Below are 20,008 nucleotides of genomic sequence, written 5' to 3'. Positions count from 1 at the left end.
ATGAGGTCAAGGGCCTGGGGCTTGTGGAAGGCTTGTGTTCGTGCATACTTTAATTACCAAGAATTATTGCAGGAATAGCCAAGAGTTAAAATATTCGAGGAGTGAAAGGGAGTATCAAGGAATTGAATTGGTTATATGAAGGGGTGGCCTGCCCCTCCACACCTGTGGGTGTTTCTCGTAAGGTGGAACGAGAGACTTGAGAAAAGAAATAAGACACAGAGACAAAGTATAGAGAAAGAAAAGCGGGGGCCCAGGGGACCGGCGCTCAGCTTACAGAGGACCCACACCGGCCCCGGTCTCTGAGTTCCCTTCGTATTTATTGATAATTATCTTTACCATCTTAAAGACAGGGGAGTGGCAGGACAATAGGATCATTTTTAGGGAGGAAATTAGCAGTAAGACGTAAGAACAAAAACCTCTGTGATATGAATAAGTTCAAAGGAAAATCCTGTGCCTTGAGATAAACCTTTTAGCAACATTGTTTCATCCTATCACATGGGGATAAACCTTGGACAATACCTAGCTTTCCTAGGCAGAGGTCCCTGCGACCTTTGGCCATGTACGTGTCCCTGGGTAGTTGAAATTAAGAGAATGGTGATAACTTTTAACCAGCAAGCTACCTTCAGGCATTTGTTTAACAAAGACACATCCTGCACAGCCCAAAATCCATTAAACCTTGAGTCACCGCAACACATGTCTCTTGCAAGGACAAGGTTGGGGGTAGGGTCACAGATTAACAGCATCTCAAATACAAAACAAAATGGAGTCTCTTATGTCTACTTCTTTCTATATAGACACAGTAACAGGCTGATCTCTTTCTTTTCCCCACAGTTATATAGTTTGATGGCATGAGATTTGATGATGAGCATTTTAGGGAGAAAAATGGGAGTGTTCTGTTATTATTGCTGTATAACAAACCTTTAAAAATGCAGTTGATGATAACCACTGCACTCAGTAATTTTGCTTACAAATCTATTTAGACAAGACCTAGGTTGAAAAGCTCATTTCTGTTCCACAAGGTGTCAGCTGAGGCAACTCAAAGTCTAGAGGCTGGAGTACTCTCAAGATTCACTAACATGTCTATAGGTTCATTCTAATTGTTGGTCGGGGCCTTAGCTGGTGGTGTAGGCTGTCAGCTAAAATACCTACATGTAGCCTCTTCATGTGGCCTCTTGAATATCTTCAGGATGCTGATGAACAAGTCACAAGAAATTTAGGCAGAAATTGTATTACTTTTTACACCTAGCATGGAGTTGCATACTCTCAATTCTGCTTTAATCACAAGCATTCAGGGGACAGAGACATGGATCTCACCCAATGACGAGAAGAATGTCAACATCAGATTGCAAGGAAAGAATGTGGAATGGAACATCTGTGGCAGCCACAGTGGGAAATAAAATCTACTACCAGGAGCATGGTCTGGAAAGTGCAATGAAGAGCAAAGGGGAGACCTACCCTATGCAGAACCCCATTATAACAAGCATGGGAGAGAACAGCCACTACTGGACAGTTAGTGTCATCGGGACAAAGCCATATGTTAGTTAGTGCAAAAAGGTAAAGAGAATATCACAAAAAGATTATAGATAAAGAATAATCACTAGAGTAGGTTTTTAGCAGTTTTGGAAGTGAGAAAGACAGGTGGATTCAAAAACAAAGGAATGTACACAGTTATACAGAGAGGAAGATTCAATAGGTAAGGGATAAAATGGGAGATGAAGTGTGAAAATGTTAAAAAGCACTAGGACAAGGCTGGTATATAATAGACAATAAATTTCAAGTATTGACTTTTTAAATATGGTTATATATTAAAAATGGTAGAACTTCAGATGCCTTTAAAAACACAAAAAAGTGAAAGATTTAGAGTACTTAGATCTTTTGAGGCTGGGCGTAGTGCTCACACCTCTAATCCCCACACTTTGGGAGACCGAGGTGGGGGGATAACGAGGTCAAGAGTTTGAGACCAGCCTGGCCAACATGGTGAAACCCCCTCTCTACTGAGAACACAAAAATTAGCCGGTCGTGGTGGCGCGTGACTGTAATCCCAGCTACTCAGGAGGTTGAGGCAGTAGAGTCGCTTGAAACTGGGAGGCGGAGGTTGCAGTGAGCTGAGATCGCGCCACTGCACTCCAGCCGGATGACAGAGTGAGACTCCTGCTCAGAAAACAAACAAACAAACAAACAAACAAACAAACAAAACAACAACAACAACCACAAATTTTTTGAAATACTACACTATAAAAATACGATTCATCAGAATTAGGAATAACCTTCAGCTTTAAACACTCAATAGAGCTAAGGAACAATACATAAAAAACAAAAACTTGCTATTATACTACCTGTGTGCTTACATAAATGAAAATCTATCAAGAATATTTAGTTGCTTCTTAAGAACCACATTTATGGCTGGGCGTGGTGGTTCATGCCTGTAATCCCAGCACTTTGGGAGGCCGAGGCGGGCAGATCATGAGGTCAGGAGATCGAGACCATCCTGGCTAACATGGTGAAACCTCGTCTCTACTTAAAAACAAACAAACAAAAAAATTAGCCGGGCGTGGTGGTGGGTGCATGTACTCCCAGCTACTCAAGAGGCTGAGGCAAGAGAATGGCCTGAACTCGGGAGGTGGAGCTTGCAGTGAGTCTAGATGGTGCCACTGCACTCCAGCCTGGGCGACAGAGCAAGACCCAGTCTCAAAAAAACAAAAAACAAAAAACAAAACAAAACAAACACACAAAAAAACACACCACATTTATAACTTTTTATTACTTTAAGGTCCTAAAATATGGGTAGAGCAGATACAAATAACATAAATTATCAGAGTAACTTCTCCCAAATGCCATATTTCCTAACCACAAGTTACTTCAGTTGTCCAAACCACATAATAATTTGATATTCCCTCTTTCTCTACAGGCTCAGAGCCAAATCTGCATGGCTTGCTTAATCTTAGGACAACAGATTTTCAATTCTAGTAAAGCCATCACACATCTGGCTTTTAAAAGTTTTTGTTTGTTTGTTTGTTTGTTTTTTCTTTTTTTTCCAAATTTTGCCAGCAGATTAATTTTTAATGTTGGCATGTATAACAGATATTTTAACAGTTAGATGTATTCGTTTACATTTCATGCTCATGATATCTTGGTGTTTAATGGTTCACCATGAGATCGGTATGAAACACAATAGCCTTTGTATTTAAAATGTTGTATTAGTTCCTCTCGTACTTCTATAACAACTGAGACTGGGTAATTTACAAAAGAAAGAGGCTTAATTGACTCATTGTTCTGCAAGTTTTACAGGAAGCCTAGTGGCTTCTGTTTGGCCTCTGGGGGTCCTCAGAAAACTTACCATCATGGTAGACCGTGAAGGAGAAGTCGGCACTTCAGATGACCATAGCAGCAAGAGAGACAGAGCAGGGAGGTACTATAGACTTTTGAACAACCAGATCTTGTGAGATCTCTGTCACAGAAACAGCACCAAAAGTATGATGGTTCACCATTCATGAAGGATGCACCCCTATCATCCAATCGCCTCCCACCAGGCCCTACCTCCAACATTGGGGATTACAATTGAACATGAGATTTGAATGGGGACACAGATCCAAACCATATCAAATGTCTATTAAAATTAATATATTTCCTGACATAATTATTCCTTTATTTTTATCTTTTCTGTACTCTCACTAACCATTAGCAATGTCATGCTTAGTGCCATGTTAAATATTTTTAATAATAACTACTGTTAATGATGAGTTTGGTGCATTTTTACCCAACCTGCCTAGACTTCATCTGTAAGTGATTGTGTTTTCCCTCATATTTCAACAAATATATCACTTCGTTCAGGCAGACTATGACCCTCTTTTCATTCCGCACCATTGAGTATTCCTTTTACTTATTCTCTTAAACACCTCTTATAACACCTATCAAACATGTGTTTTTCACTCTTACACATAACCCTAAATAGCACATGCCTAGCACATAGCACTCAATAAAGTTTGGGATTTTTTTTTCAGTTATTGTGACATGTTTTCACTTGACTACTGGTTATTTTCCAGGACACCTCTCTTTTACTCTGTATTTCAGCCAAGTGTACATATGCACATGGAAACCTACCACATGTTTTGTTTTCTAGGATTTGGAAATAAATTATCTTATACAAATAAGTTTTAGCCTAGCAGGCATTGCTTAAAAACCAAAGTATTAGTATGAGATACTAAAGATGTTCCACGAAATTAGAATAACTGATTGCCTAAAAAAAGTTGTGTAAATTACCCACATTGTGAACTAAGATTTACAAAACTTTTCTTAGTGCGTTTGAAATTGTTACCTCTTTCTGTAAGTTTTATAGAATTAGGGTTATAGAGTAAACACATATCAAAGGATTCAGAGTGTCAAATTGAAACATACATACATATATACACATATACACTGTATGTTACAGTATAAGGTAAAATCTTCATAAGTTAATGTTTACAAAATATATTTGATGTAGTCCCATTGATGAAATCTTAAAACTATTATATGTATATTTTGAAGATATAAAAACTGATCATTACAACTAGTCCTCACACACAGAAAATCTTTCATTTATTTTTTAAACACTACTGATCAGTTAGTCCACACTTACGAAGTGTTCTTAACATATTATTGAAAGTTCAAGGATCTCTTATAAAGAAATTTTTTTTAAAGACATAACTTAATCGATACCATACCAAACAGACACCCTACTTACCACATCCCCATACTGTACTGTGTTGAGTAATGCAAAATTAATCAGGTTGGGTTGCCATAACCACAAGCTGGGTGGCTTGAGCAGCAGAAATTTATTTCTCACAGTTCTGGAGGCTAGAAAGTCCAAGATCAAGAAGCCAGTTATTCATTTATTGGTGTGGGCTCTCTTCCTGGCTTGCAGGCAGCTGCTTTCTCACTGTGTCCTCACCTGGCCATTCTTCAGTGATACAAGAGACAAAGAGAGAGACTGATTGATTGATTGACTGATTTAGGGATCATCCTCTTCTTATAAGGCACAAGGGCTCACTCTCATGATCTAATCTGATTATAATTACCTCTCTAAGGACCCATCTTCAAATGCCACCAAGTTGGGGGATACAGCTTTAACATTTGTATTTGGGGAAGACACAAATGTTTTGTCTAGTCCATGACAAATATTCTTTCTTTATTATCAATGTGATATGTTTCATGCTGTAAAATATAAGTCAATCAGGTAGGCTTATGTTGTAAAAATGTTTTAACAAAAGAGAAACAGTAAACTTGAGGTTCTATGGTTACTTGCATGTGTTTTCATTAGCCTTTTTTATTTTAAATTCTAAATCAGTCATTTCATATTATTTGAATGAATAAATTGAAATTATTTCATAGAAGAAATTATTTTTCTAATATTGTGATATTATGCTACAAACTTAAAAGAGAATTTATATATCCTGCATCCCTCTGAAGCTCACAAAGACAAAGAAAATTAACATTTTGGATATTTTATATCTGAGGAGGGAAAAATTATCATAGGTCAAATATTAGCCTTATAAAAGTTTGTGCTGATTTTTACTAAAAAGATAAGTCTTCTTATTTTTAGTAAGGTAGTCTCTTCAAGTATTAATTTCTAATAAAGTAAACATTCTGAATTTATTTATAAGAATTCTAGTGTTACTTTTAGACATGTCCTTAGTGTGAGTCTGGAGTGGATGACATTGAAAAAGACTATTCTCAGATATTTGAGAAACAATATTAGTGGAAGAGGTAAAGGAACAATTAAAAAGAAGAAACACAAAAAAAATCCTTCAATGGCATATGGTTCTCCGAGGTTTATTTTTGTCTAAAAAAATGAATTATTATCATTTTGGAAATAGTTTCATGATGCATTTTACAGAGTATAGTATTGGAAAGTCTTGAGTGTCCATGTGACCTTAGGCAGTTTATTTCATTTCTTTCTTGATTTAATAAATAAAAGTTCTAAAATTCCTTTCTTAATTCATATTTTTATTGTATATTTATAAAACCTTATTTTGCATTCTGACTTAAATGTTAGTATGACCTCTCAATGGGAAAACAAAGGGGGATGGGAGGAATTACCTGTACTTGAGCATCATATACAAGTCTAGCATGTTTGTGGATTATGTCAGGCACATGTCAGTTGCCTCAACAGTTATTTTCAGTTCTACAGTGATTGTGAGACATCAGTTTTGAATTGAAGTGGACAGATACCAAGGCAGCTAAAACCCAGTGACCATTGCCAAATGAATCATAGTAACCATCCTAATGTTTTAAAAGAGCTATTCAGTGCTTAGTTTCTGCTGCCAGCAATTATACTCACACAGATACACATTCTGATTAAACCCTTTCAGAAATTCCATAAGACTGTTGCTATTTTATGATAAGGAAATGTCAAAGGTCATATAGAAACAATGTAAACTTATTAACATTGAATTCAAGTCTATGTGACCTCTAAGTTCACAACCAAAAGAGAAGATATTGTGTGGTTACATGGACTGGAAGAGCTAGGAACAGGCACATGAGAATATAGTAATTAAGAAAAACTAGTGAATTAAAGTCTTGCTAATAGAAGTGTGTATCCTCCGGGTGCAGTGTCTCACGCTTGTAATCCCAGCACTTTGGGAGGCAGAGGTGGGCTGATCACCTGAAGTCGGGAGTTCAAGACCAGCCTGACCAAAATGAAGAAACCCTGTCTCTACTTAAAAAAAAAAAAAAAAAAATACAAAATTAGCCAGGCGTAGTGGCACATGCCTGTAATCCCAGCTAGTCGGGAGGCTGAGGCAGGAGAATCGCTTGAACTCGGGAGGCAGAGGTTGCAGTTAGTGGAGATCGCGCCATTACACTCCAGACTGGGCAACGAGAGCAAAACTCCCTCTCGAAAAAATAAAAAAGAAGTATGTGTCATCTGAAATTGCACAGGATAGGCTTGAAATGTCTTCCACTATGGATAGAATATTTGTGAGAAGGCTTAGCTGTGTTACCAGATCCATCTGTACTGAACTCTCAGATTCTTCACTTAGTGATTCTTCACTTAGTATTTTTAAGAATTTGGACATATTGTCTAGCATTGTACCTATAAAATAGAAATTTACTACTCACTTCATATGATGGTTATGCTAATGAAATGATCTGAATCTGTGTAGAATTTTACTCACTGTCTGGCACTAGTGAACATGCTGAATAAATGTCAGTTTGCTTTATTAATGTGGCCACTGGTATTATTATCGCTTTGTCAGAGGGTTGCAAAAGTGGGAATGTTCTGATAAATGGTAGCAGATTAGTAATCATAAAATAACAACGGAAAAGGAATATCCTTTACAATATGATCTAATTTGGGTTAAGATATAACTGTAAAGTTTCAGTTCTCATCTTACAAAATCAGGACACTGTTTTCTAACCATCCCTATAATCAGCCTTTTAGAGTTATTGTTTTCCTGGCTTCCTTTTTCTTCCCTCTCTGGCTTCTGCAAAAATCCAAGACCCATTTGGGTTTTGAAATTGATATCCCCAAATAGTTAGGACATGAGTACAGACTCTGGGAGTGATTGAATATTTCTTTAGTAATAATTGTTTTAAACAGGTCAAATAGTTAACTACATGTGGATAAATAATATATAATACAATGAAATATATTCGAGAGTTTACCTGGTTGAAGCTTTTAGAAATAAGGTATGTTATTAAAGGACAGTCTTTGCCAAGTTATTTTGAGCATGAATTATCTATTCTGTAAGTAAAGAAGTATGTCTCTAAATGTTGACATCTGAAATTGTTTAATTTAAGACCCAGTAGGACACTTGCCACTGAAAATTAGGGGCAAATTGATGACTGCTTTTACCAAATGAACTTCATTAGCCAGTTGGTTTTGCTAATTTACAGATTTTGAATTCAAAAGAGGAACATTTTATAGATTTGCACTGAACATTTGCAAAATGGCTTGATTCATTTTAATTCTCAGCATATAGTTTGAAGAAAAGTAGTTTAGAGCAACTGTATGACCAATGTGTCCTCTATACTTCCTGTACTATACTTATATTCATAGATACAGATACACTACTCCAAGAAGACTTTCTCACAATCAGGGAGGCTGTTTTTTTTTTTTCTAACGTTTCTTTTTTTTTTTAAGTAAAATTACAGAGTGAAAACTCCTATCTTATATCTTAGCTATGTATTAAAAAAAAAAAAAAAAAAAAAAAAACTGCATTGTTATTGTTTTGATTAAATTATACACAACCTGGACAATGATTATCTAACTTAACTGCGGAATAAGTTTTCTTTTGTTATAATTGTTATTTGATTTTAAAGGAAAAAAATGTAATCATGAATGCCTTTTATACTACATGTAATGGTTTTATTCTTTATTCCAAAATAGCACATAGTTAATTTTCCTTTTTTATTTTATGAAAGGGAATATAATTTTGTCAAATACATAGGATTTTCTTCTGAGTTAATGAACTAAGATATAATGCCCAATAGCACAAGGAGAGATATTCATGACTGAAAACATTATTTCTATCTTAGCAATCAAGGCCAAGACCTTGCACATCCTTTTATAATAAATGTGTTGGTTGCTTTTGTCCCTAAATGGAAGTTTTATTGCATTAACCACAACATATTCACTTAATGATTCATAGCTGAACTTATTTTATGACCATACAGGCATGAATTAATCGAAGCAGATCTCACTACTTGAGTCTAAAATAATGTATACTTCAAATGAAACACACAGGACATTAAGCTTTTCTTTCAATTGCAGAATAAATCATACAGCTTATATTTAAACTGTGCACCCTACCTATCAAGGCAGTAAACATTCATGTTAACACAAAGATTGTTCACGAAAGCACATGCACTAAGGAAGAATTAAAGGCTGATATAAGGTCACTTCCTGAGTATTTAGTTCATATTTTTCATCATATTAATATGAAACATAATAAAAAAGCCTAAAGGTCATGACATTGAATCAACCTGTAAACAAAAATTATGTTTGCCTATGCTGGGTAAAAATTATAAGTGGGGAACTTGGAGTGGTATCTATTAATTTAGATAAAATAATATATGCTGTATTATCAATAAGCAGATGCTAATATTTTTGTCATGGTTTCAAGTGAGACAGCATTCATCCACAGATTTCCCTTTTTAAACAAATTCCCATGGCTAAATCACTCTCAAAAACATAGTTTTCTGGCTTTTCTCTAAACCTACAAAATAATTACAAATGGTAATTTTGCTTGAGAAGATGGAAAAGAGGTATAAATTCGGGCTTGCCAATTAACCCATGAAAATATGTTGAAAAATTTGCAAGGCACGGTGCTACATTTAGGTGCTGTAAAAACTTACGTGAGAGTGCATTTTCTCAATATTTTGTGAACAAAGCATCCCTTGACATTTTTGGCTTTATGCTTTCACTAGTTGAAGGCATGGTAAAATAAGATGCTAGAAGCGTTATCACTTAAACTTTAAAAGTCATTTAATTTAATTCAATTTTCTGCTTTTCGAAAGTACAAATTCACAAGAAACTGGATTTATTAAACTCATTTGACAGTGGATGCTTCTTGTTTTCTTGAAGAATTTAAATGCTCACGCCTGTAATCCTAGCACTTTGGGAGGCTGAGGTGGACGGAACACGAGGTCAGGAGATCCAGACCATCCTGGCTCACACGGTGAAACCCTGTCTGTACTAAAATACATAAAAATTAGCCGGGCGTGGTGGCGGGCGCCTGTAGTCCCAGCTACTCTGGAGGCTGAGGCAGGAGAATGGCGTGAACCCGGGAGGCGGACCTTGCAGTGAGCCAAGATCACGCCACTGCACTCCAGCCTGGGCAACAGAGCGAGACTCTATCTCAAGAATGAACAAACAAACAAACAAACAAAAACATACAAAACAAAACAAAACAAAAAACTATTGAAAAGTAGCATTTGTTCATAAGATCAAAATGACACAATAAAACAAGCATTGATAGTATGTTTGTGTCAAGATGAACTTTCATTCAGATAGATACCTTTTATTTGTCTATGAAGTAGAAGAAATAAAGGTTTAAGAGTAGAGAAGGCATAATGCTTAATTCAAACATAGCTTATTCTAACTTTTCCTAGTCTTTTAGTGTGTTCTTTCCAAGTCTGTTCATTTTGACAGCAGAAATACTTCTTTCCAATTCTCAAATCTTTATCTAATTAAAATTTTTGATGAAGTGGGAAATATGTAACCAAATACTTAAAATGTTTTGCACATAGACAAGTTTACATTTTTATATATACCCTTATACACACTATTATTGAAGTACTGTTTCTGAACTAATTCACATTTATTTGTTTGGGATAGAAGAACTGCTTAGCATCTTAAGTAAAATAAAAATGTAAATGTATCTAAAACAACTTAGTACTGTAGAGGAATCAATGATTAAGGGGAAATCAATTCTGCTTTGAAAGATACCTGAGTTATATTATTTATGATAAATATTTATATTATACAAATTGTTCCTAGAAACCTTTGAAGAATTTCTGAAATCGTGTGGCATTTATTTCAGTGGAGGTTCAATTAGATAAACAAAAAGTCATATTGTGATTTATGAGAGTCTATAGTCAAAAAGCCATGTGTAAGTTCATTCTAGGCCAAAATGAGCTTCATGTTTAGCTACTATATGTCAAGCACATCCTCATTGTCGAGATGGAGACATACAACATCACATCACTGCAGAATGTCTTCCCATAAATACTTTTCTGTACCCTTGGCATTTAGACTTGTAAAACTGACTTCGTTCAGCTTAACTATTTCATCTCAGGAGGCTAAATTACTTGTCCGTGAATAGTTTAGTAATGCATAACAGTCAAATAAATGTACTTCACTTGAGCATGACAAACTTTCTGTCCTAGATTATTTGGTGAATTTGTTCTATCTATATATATTTTTTCAACATGTTTTAAAATTTTCTAACTTTGCTGGTAATGAAGTATAGAAGTTATCATTTTAAAAATAAAACAGGAAGTGATATCTGGTACATAATTCTTTTTACCAAATTTAAAGGTATTTTGCCATTTTTGGAATGCTAAATGAGGTAATAATGTCTCTGAATTATGGGAAGGAAATTAGTATTAGAATTAATCATTGATACTAGGTGATAAAACCCTTCTATAAAAGATATAGACTTAGCAATATAAAAAGTGAAAGTAATATAATCCTAATCAATTTCTAATACTTTACACAACTTTATTTTATTTACAATTTTATTTATATGTACAAACACTACGATTTATATTATATATATACACGTTACAATATATGAATATATCTGTTACTGATGGCCCACAATTTGGTTAAAATATATATATTTAATACACATATATTTAATATATATTAATTTAATATATTTATTATATTTATATATTAATATAAATAATACATAATATATAAATGTAATATATAAATATTGACATATTTAAATATATATTTAATTTATATATATGTATCACACACATGAATGCTGTAATTATCTTGAATGACTTTTTAAAATATCTATGTTAATATTAAACACCATTAAACAATTAGTGCATTTCTAAATATATGACAGATAATGTACAAGTGATTGCCACACAACTCAATTTTTTAATGGCACAATGGCAATAAAAATGTCTTAATTATATTTGTATATTCCATACAAATATACAAAGTACAAAGTACAGTTCATGGCAAGAATTCTGATTTATTACATATTGTAGATGAATGAATATGTAACCAAATTTATTTTATGTTTCATTTATAAATATTATATCATCTTTGAATTTCTGCCAATATTTGGTGAGCATAAATTAAAAATACATTATAGAGAGAGATTTAATATATTTATCAATAGTATTCCTGTCCTTTTCTTATGCAATATTCTAATGTTAGTATTAGCCTTATTGTTTTCAATTATTTAAACTTATATTCTAGTTAGCCAGTTAACGTTAGATTCTCAAGTAAGATGTGTTTCTTGTTGCCATTTGATATTACTCAAGAGATGTTGCCGAATTTTAGAGCTCCTACTTTAAATTTATTTTAATTGTATCAATGTTTTAATGCAATACCAGTTTTCATACTGAGAAGACATTTTTAAGAAATAATTTAAAATTGTCTTTTAGATTCAGGGGTTACATGCACAGGTTTGTTACATGGATATATTATGTGATGGTGAGATTTGGGATACCATGATTCCATCACTCAGGTAGTGAATATAGTACCCAACAGTTAGTTTTTCATCCCTGACTCAATTTCCTTCCTCCTTCTCCCCTCTAGTAGTGCCTAGGGTCTGTTGTTGCTATCTTTATGTTCATGAGTACACAAAGTTTAGCTCCCACTTTTAAGTGAGAATATGTGGTATTTGGTTTTCTGTTCTTGCATTAGTTCACTTAGGATAATAGCTTCCAGTTGCATCCATGTTGCTGCAAAGGACATGATTTTGTTCTTTTTTATGGTTGTGTAGTATTCCATGGTGTATTTGTATATCTTCTTTATCCAGTCCACCATTGATGGGAAACTAGGCTGATTCGTGCCTTTGCTATTTAATACTGCACCTTTGCGATTGATTAGTACTGCACTGATCATATGAGCCCATACATTATTTTGTCAGAACAACTTATTTTCTTTTGGATATACCCAGTAATAGAATTACTGGGCTGAGTAGTAGTTCTGTTTTCAGTTATTTGAGAAATCTCCAAACTGCTTTCCATAGTGCTGAACTAATTACATTCCAACTAACAGTGTATAAGCGTTCCCTTTTCTCCACAGCCTCACCATCATCTGTTGTTTTCTGACTTTTAAATAATCTCCATTATGACTATTGTGAGATGGTGCCTCATTGTGGTTTTGATTTGCATCTCTCTGATGATTGGTGATGTCGAGTATTTTTTTTTTCATGTTTGTTGACTGTATCTTTTCTTTTGAGAAGTGTTTGTCCTTGTATTTTGCCTGCTTTTTAATGGGGTTATTATTATTATGTTTTTGCTTGTTTAATTGTTTAAGTTCCTTAGGGAGTCTGGATATTACATCTTTGTCAGATGCATAGTTTCAATTTTTTTTTTTCATTCTGCAGGTTGTCTGTTTACTCTGTTAATAGTTTTTCTTGCTGTGCAGAAGCTCTTTAGTTTACTTAGATCCTGCTTTTTATTTTTGTTTTTGTTACAATTGCTTGTAAAGGCTTAGTCATACATTCCTTTTTTTCAAGGTCAGTGTCTAGAATGGTGTTTCCTAAGGTTTTCTTCTAGGATTTTTATAGTTTCAGACGTGAAATTTAAGTATTTAATTCATCTTAATTTTTGTACATAGTAAAATGTAAGGATCTAGTTTCATTATTCTGCATATAGCTAGCCTCCTATCCCAGCACCATTTATTGAATGGGAAGTTTTCCCCCTATTTCATATTTTTGTTGACTTTGTAAAAGATCAGAAGGCTGTAGATGCGCAGTTTTATTTCTGGATTCTCTATTATGTTCCATTCATTTATGAGTCTGTTTTTGTACCAGTAACCTGCTGTTTCACTTACTGGAACCTTATATTGTATTTTGAAGTTGGGTAATCTAATGCCTCTTGCTTTGTTCCTTTTGGCTTAAGATTACTTCTGCTGTTTGGGCTCATTTTGTTTCCATATGAATTTTGTAATAGTTTTGTCTAATCTGTACTTTGGTTTGGGCAGCATGGCATTTTAATGATATTGATTCCTCCGATTCATAAGTGTGGAAGGTTTTTCCATTTGTTTGTGTCATCTAGGATTTCTTTCAGTAGAGTTTTGTAGTTATTGCATATGTCTTTCACCTCCTGGGTTCAACATATTCCTAGGTATTTTATTCTTTTCGTGACTATTGTGAATGGGGCTTTCTTGATTTGGCGCTGAGCTTGAATATTACGGGTATATAGAAATGTTACTGATTTTTATACATTGATTTTGCATCCTGATGGTTTACTGATGTCATTTATCAGATCCAGGAGCCTTTTTGTGAAGTTTCTAGGGTTTTCAAAGTACAGAATCACATTGTCAGTGAAGAGAAGTAGTTTGACGTCTTTTCCTATTTGGATGCCTTTTATTTGTTTCTCTTGCCTAATTGCTCTGGCTACACTTCCAATGTGTTAAATATGAAGATAAAATGCTGTCACTGTTAAATTTTGGTGTAATAATATTTGTATGATTTAAAATATTATGTTTTGAGTTTTAATTTCCTTGTAGCATTTTGTGTTATGCTGTTTTTCTTAGTAAACACATATTTTAAACCCACACTAAACTATCTTCTGACTACCTTATTTTGAAAAATGTATTAAATAAATATAATTCACTTAGCTTAGCTTATATCCTCTGATAATTCACATATGATAGAGCTATGAAAATAAATCTTGTTCTTAGTGATTTTCTGTGTTTCTCAATAAAACACTTAGATAAGGCCAGCAATGCTTTTGAAAGTTAATTATATCTTGAACACTGCAAACAACGCTAGCCTGTGCATTTTTAACTCAATTTCCTTTATATGTATAGTATGCATATATACACACACACATATATATGGCTGTTTATTTTAATTCTAATGGAGAGAAGTATAGTATTTTAAAGTATTAAAACATTAATTATTATATGTATTAATATTTTTTAAAAATTTTCTGGGTGGGCCGTATTTCTTGAGTATTGACTTTGAATTATGAAGTGAATATACTTAGTTATCCCAAGGTTAATAGGTCTTTAAGGGTAAAATATATTGGAGACATTAAAAGTAATTTAATTTAAAATATTATGAAAAATCAATACAATTTTCCAGTTTAATTTTTTTTTTTTTGGTAATTTTGAGGACCTTTAAACAATTTCTCATAAGATTGTACAGCAAATTTCTAAATAGGTGCTAAATAGATGGCTCAAAGGCTTAAAGGATAAGTAGGGAAAGAACATGTATTCCTGCAGATTAGCATATATACTATGGAAATGGTTGCATTTAAAAAATGAGCCTTCAAGCATGGTTAGAAATAATTATTAAACATGATTTTCTGTCCCCCAGGAGGTTGCCACAATACTCTCATAAAACATGTCAACACGGGGTGCATTTTTTTGTCTTCTACTCTTTGCCCAACTTAAATGACTGGCACAGTGTTTTCTAAATGATATTTAGGTAATGTACAGACATCGTATGAAACAACTTTGCTTCGGAAACTTCATTTGTGTTTAATAAACCATATTGGGTTGGTATTTAAATAAATTTTACTACTTATCTAGATAATTATTTCTTAAATATTGTCATGATTAAAATGTAAAATGTCAATTTTGCCTCCATCATTGTTTGTTTATTATTATTATTTTTTATTCCACCCATGAAATACACTGTAGCTTCATGGGTGTGAAGAACTTTTTTTTTTCCTCACACAGTCCAAACATGTTTTGTCACAGTTCTTGACAGAAAGTGTGCACTCAAAAATCAAATTATATCTTCAATGTCTTCCAAATGCTTTCAGATTACATTCAAATCTCTTATTGTGGACTACAAGCTTTTTCAAAAAGAAAGAAAAGAAGATTATACATGTATTTATTTACGTGTCTTGTCTTTTGGCTCAGAATGCTTTTCCTGCAGTGTTCAGAGGCAGAGAAGAAGAGTTTCTCAAATACAGGAAATAAGTAGACTGGTATGGATGGAGACAATGAGTATGGTGGGAGACCGCCTTTAAAGAGTTTTTAAATATTACTTGGAAACTTGTAGACTATCCTATCATTTTCTACTGAAAATATCTGGAGTTTCCTAAAAGGGGACATGTCAAATATTGCTGAGTAGTGAGTATGGCAAGAAAGTAACTGCAATCTTAACAAAAGTAGTTTTCATTGAGAGGTGCCAATGGAGTGGAGTGAGTCATTCTGTGATTTAGAATGAGAAATGACAGATGTATGTATGGACAATAATTTAAGAAATCATATCCTGAAAGTGGAACAAAACTGGGAAAATTGGTATCATGTGAGGTTGATAGTTTTGTTGTTTGTTTTGTTCTGCTTTGTTTTTGAGCATCTCAAAAGAATTGTAGCTACTCGGAAGTTTCATCTCAAAGAGCAGAGTGGGAGTTCCTAATTCAAATACAGATATTTTCATTTGATATGAACATGGATACATTTTATTTTATTTTGATAGAAATAAATGTAGAGAAGATGGGTATCATGACATATAGGTTTGGAGATTTGGTGGTAGGAGAATGAGTAAGTTTCTTTCTGACAACTTTTATTTTCTCAAGACAAATGACTGCATCAGCAGATAGTAACAGAAAAAGAGCTCATAAGGAGTTTGAAGTAAGAGGAGACGTTACGAGAAAATACTGCTGATGCTGGAAATGAAGTTAACTAAGGGAATAACATAACTTTGTCTAGAAGGGTTCTATGACCCCTTGGAATTTAGGGTCACGATTTGAAGGTGATGAATAATTACAGTTTATGATATTTTTCTTGGATAATATTGAACCACACATTTTTTTTCTCTCTCTAAAAATCTATTTGCATTACTTCAACCACCTCAAATTAAATAATGCCTTAGATATTACTCATTATCTTCTCCAACACATTTCATGTCCTGTTCTCTGAGAAAATGGCACCAGTATTTTCTGTGAAGTTTAAGTCAAATGCCTTACAGTCACTCTTACAATTTTCTGCTAAGTCATCTAACCCATTAAATACATCATGAAATCTAGTTGATTTTACCCCATTCTCATTTATTGAATTCACCCTGTTTTATTGATCAATACTGGAACCACTCTGGTTAAGTGATATTGTCTCTTTCTGGACCAATGCAATAGAAACAAAAGAGCTATTTGCCTCCGTTCTTGCTTTTTTTACCCAGGCTGCTGTGTAATGGTCTCATAAACACTACTTTGATCTCATTATTCCCTGGCTTAATAACTTTGCAGTTACTGTGAATATATACAATTTTCATTTGTCAGTTAAACCCTAATAAAGCTGGGGTGAGGGGAATTTTCCAATAACCTCCCTTTGCCTATAAAATAAAGTACCAAATATCTAATAAAATATATAAGGTTTTTGTGGCCTGGTGCCCTCTGTCCCGTATAAACTTGACTCTTCCACTTTATTCCGACTATCTTCCTGATCAATTCTTTAGTATCTTCCATTTCCCTATTTGTTCTCCACCAGATGTAGTCCTTTGCAAGGATTTCTCCCTTTAAGGTACTGATACACTCTAACTCAAATTAAATAATTTTCATAATCATTCAAATATAAGCAGAAACTCAGCTTCCTGAGGGAAGTCTCCGTAAATAATCCAGATTAAATTGAGTATCTGTGTTTACTGCTATAGCTCATTTTTCTTTTCCTAGTGTAGTAATATTTATAATATTTATGGAATACCTTTAAGATTCATAAAGGCAAGGCCATGTCTATCTCATTTACCTCTGAAGCCAGTCCAAGTAGAGTTACTGGCCCACTATACCTGTCAAAACATCTTATTGAACTGAACAGAAAGATACATTTATCTACTTTTTACTTTGATTTTTATTACTTTATATTTCCAAAGCTCCCTTGGGGGTTTGAACAGCAGTGTTGTATGTGATATAATATAAAGTGTTTAAGTTAAGAGACATTCATTAAAAAGAAACGAAATGACTTTTGTTTCATGAATGGTAAATGAATTCCAAATACTTAGAACATATGAATTGACACTTCATGTCTTTGAAGCAAATAGTGTTTAAAGTGAGAATGGTTTTACTAAAAGGATAAAAGAAGAAAAATTGAATAACTTAGCTAAGTATGGTATAGGCTGCTACAGCAATCCTATTATAAGAAAAATAATATTTTAAATCTTCTCCTAATCATTTAACCACGAGAATGTCCCTAATACTATCAAAAAGCTCTTCTTATCTTTCAAATACCTTCACATTCTCTCAGAATTTATAAGAGCATTAAGGCTTTACTATCACTATAATTAGATCTACTGAAAAGAGTATCTTCTCAATTTTGCCAGTTCCTGATTATTCATGGTGATGGCAGAGAGCCTTAGCATGGATTACTAAAACATGAAATCATTTATAGCATATGAAAGTTGGTCCCAATTCATTATATCTATCAGAAATTTCTACTGAAATACAAGTTCACCTTTGAGCTTCAGCAAATGTACATGCTACTTCAGTATATGTAGTGAGCTTTGAAAACAGAAAAACATAGTTGATTAATTTTATGTAAAGTAAGCTACACAAAGCATTCAGACCATCAGTTTGGTAGTCTTCAAGTGACCCATACTGAGCAATTAGCATATTAAAGTTTGGCTTTTTAGCCATTGAGAAATAAGAATAATATGAACATGTAGAAAATCCACAGAATAAAAAGATTTACTGCACATTTAGCTGATGATAAGCTTAGAAATGCTCACAGAAATATCAGAAAACACTTTCTTTATGCGATTCTAAATAGTTCAGTTATAACATTTATGCCACTCCATTCATTCATTCACACATTTCATAGAACTCTTTGAACGCTTTTTGTGGTCAAACACTGGAAAAAGTAAGTGCAAAACTGAATAAGACATAATGTTTGTGCTTAAGAAATCATTATAATTTGTATAGTAAATAAGCCTTTCTGATATTAGAATGGATAAATGTTGAATCAGTAGGTGTCTCAAAGAAAAGTTCTAAAAAGAAGTAAATGTAAAAAAAAAAAGTCAAAAATTTGACTCCCCTGAAATCAAAATAATATAGTTGATATATCAGGTCATCTATGCATTTTCCCCAATCTAACAGAATTTATGAGGCATTTAGCACATACTAATTAATTTATTTATTATTCAATAACATAATGTTGCGTGCCTACTTTGTATCACACCATTTTAGCAGTACCTGGAATAATATTTATTTCTTCAACATAGTTGTAGTAATGGTAGAGTTAGTGAAAATCATACACAAAGCACTGTTTTAAATACATATAATTATTTGCCTTTTATGAATATAATTCCTTATAAGCTCCTGTAGCATAAAAATCATTACAAGTATGTACATTCCATAAATGTTTAAGTACTTTAAATAAATATTTGATTATTTGAATGAATGGCCTGGTATTTATTATCCAGAAGCTTATGAAAAATTCTTGAAATTGATGCAAAGATTGTGTTATCTGTAATCTGCGTATGCTAGTCAAAATAATGACATTATTCACAAAACAAACACTGCATCTGTTCCAGGCAAAAGCTTAGTCTCTTATTTCTTTTGACAGTGTGCAGACCTGGGTTCTTCAAAGCCTCACCTCACATCCAGAGCTGCGGCAAATGTCCACCTCACAGTTATACCCATGAGGAAGCTTCAACCTCTTGTGTCTGTGAAAAGGATTATTTCAGGAGAGAGTCTGATCCACCCACAATGGCATGCACAAGTAAGGAAACCCATGGATATTTAGTGATGCTAACTTTCACCAGTTTTGAGGAAACAGCACGATGGAGCCTGTTATATTCTAGCAACATTTCCCCCTAAAACAGGCATAATGTTTAATCTTCTCTATACAGTTTTCATCAATTTTCAATCTCCTTGAATAAGAACTGAAAAGTTTAAGTCTCTTTTATCACTCATTGTTAGAAGCATCCATTTTCCCTAACTTCAAATTCAACAGCTGAGACACAGATATAGAATTTTTTCTTTCATTTTGTGGCTTATTTCAGTGTTCATGCTAGCTAAGCATAACAACATAACTTTGATAATCTACTTCCCAGTTTACATTAAAATCTCTTCTTCCTTCATCCTTCCCTCCTTCTTCTTCTTTTTCCTTTCCTCCTCCTTCTCCTCCTCCTCCTCCTCCTCCTCCTTCTTCTTCTTCATCTTCTTCTTCTTCTTTTCCTCCTCCTCCTCCTCCTCCTCCTCCTCTTTCTCTTCCTCCTCCTCCTCCTCCTCTTCTTCTTCTCTTCTTCTTCTTCTTCTTCTTCTTCTTCTTCTTCTTCTTCTTCTTCTTCTTCTTCTTCTTCTTCTTCTCCTTCTTCTTCTTCTTCTTCTTCTCCTTCTTCTTCTTCTTTCTTCTTCTTCTTCTTCTTCTCCTCCTCCTCCT

General features: G+C 33.8%; 1 protein-coding gene across 5 annotated transcripts in view; it reads left to right on the top strand.

The window, feature by feature from the left end:
- EPHA5 (EPH receptor A5) overlaps nt 1–20,008 on the top strand; it is a 340,958-nt gene that overhangs the window by 149,414 nt on the left and 171,536 nt on the right. For 4 of the 5 annotated variants that reach the window (XM_017958793.3, XM_031664478.1, XM_031664476.1 and 1 more), the window contains exon 4: nt 19,190–19,345. The exons of the other annotated variant lie outside the window; for it this stretch is intronic. In XM_017958793.3, the coding sequence (XP_017814282.1) occupies nt 19,190–19,345 (156 nt within the window). The remainder of the gene's footprint in view (nt 1–19,189; nt 19,346–20,008) is intronic. 5 annotated transcript variants of the gene reach the window in all.

Source organism: Papio anubis, chromosome 3 (genome assembly GCF_008728515.1).
Source record: "Papio anubis isolate 15944 chromosome 3, Panubis1.0, whole genome shotgun sequence".
Lineage (NCBI taxonomy): Eukaryota > Metazoa > Chordata > Mammalia > Primates > Cercopithecidae > Papio > Papio anubis.
This window is presented reverse-complemented; position numbering and strand designations above follow the sequence as displayed.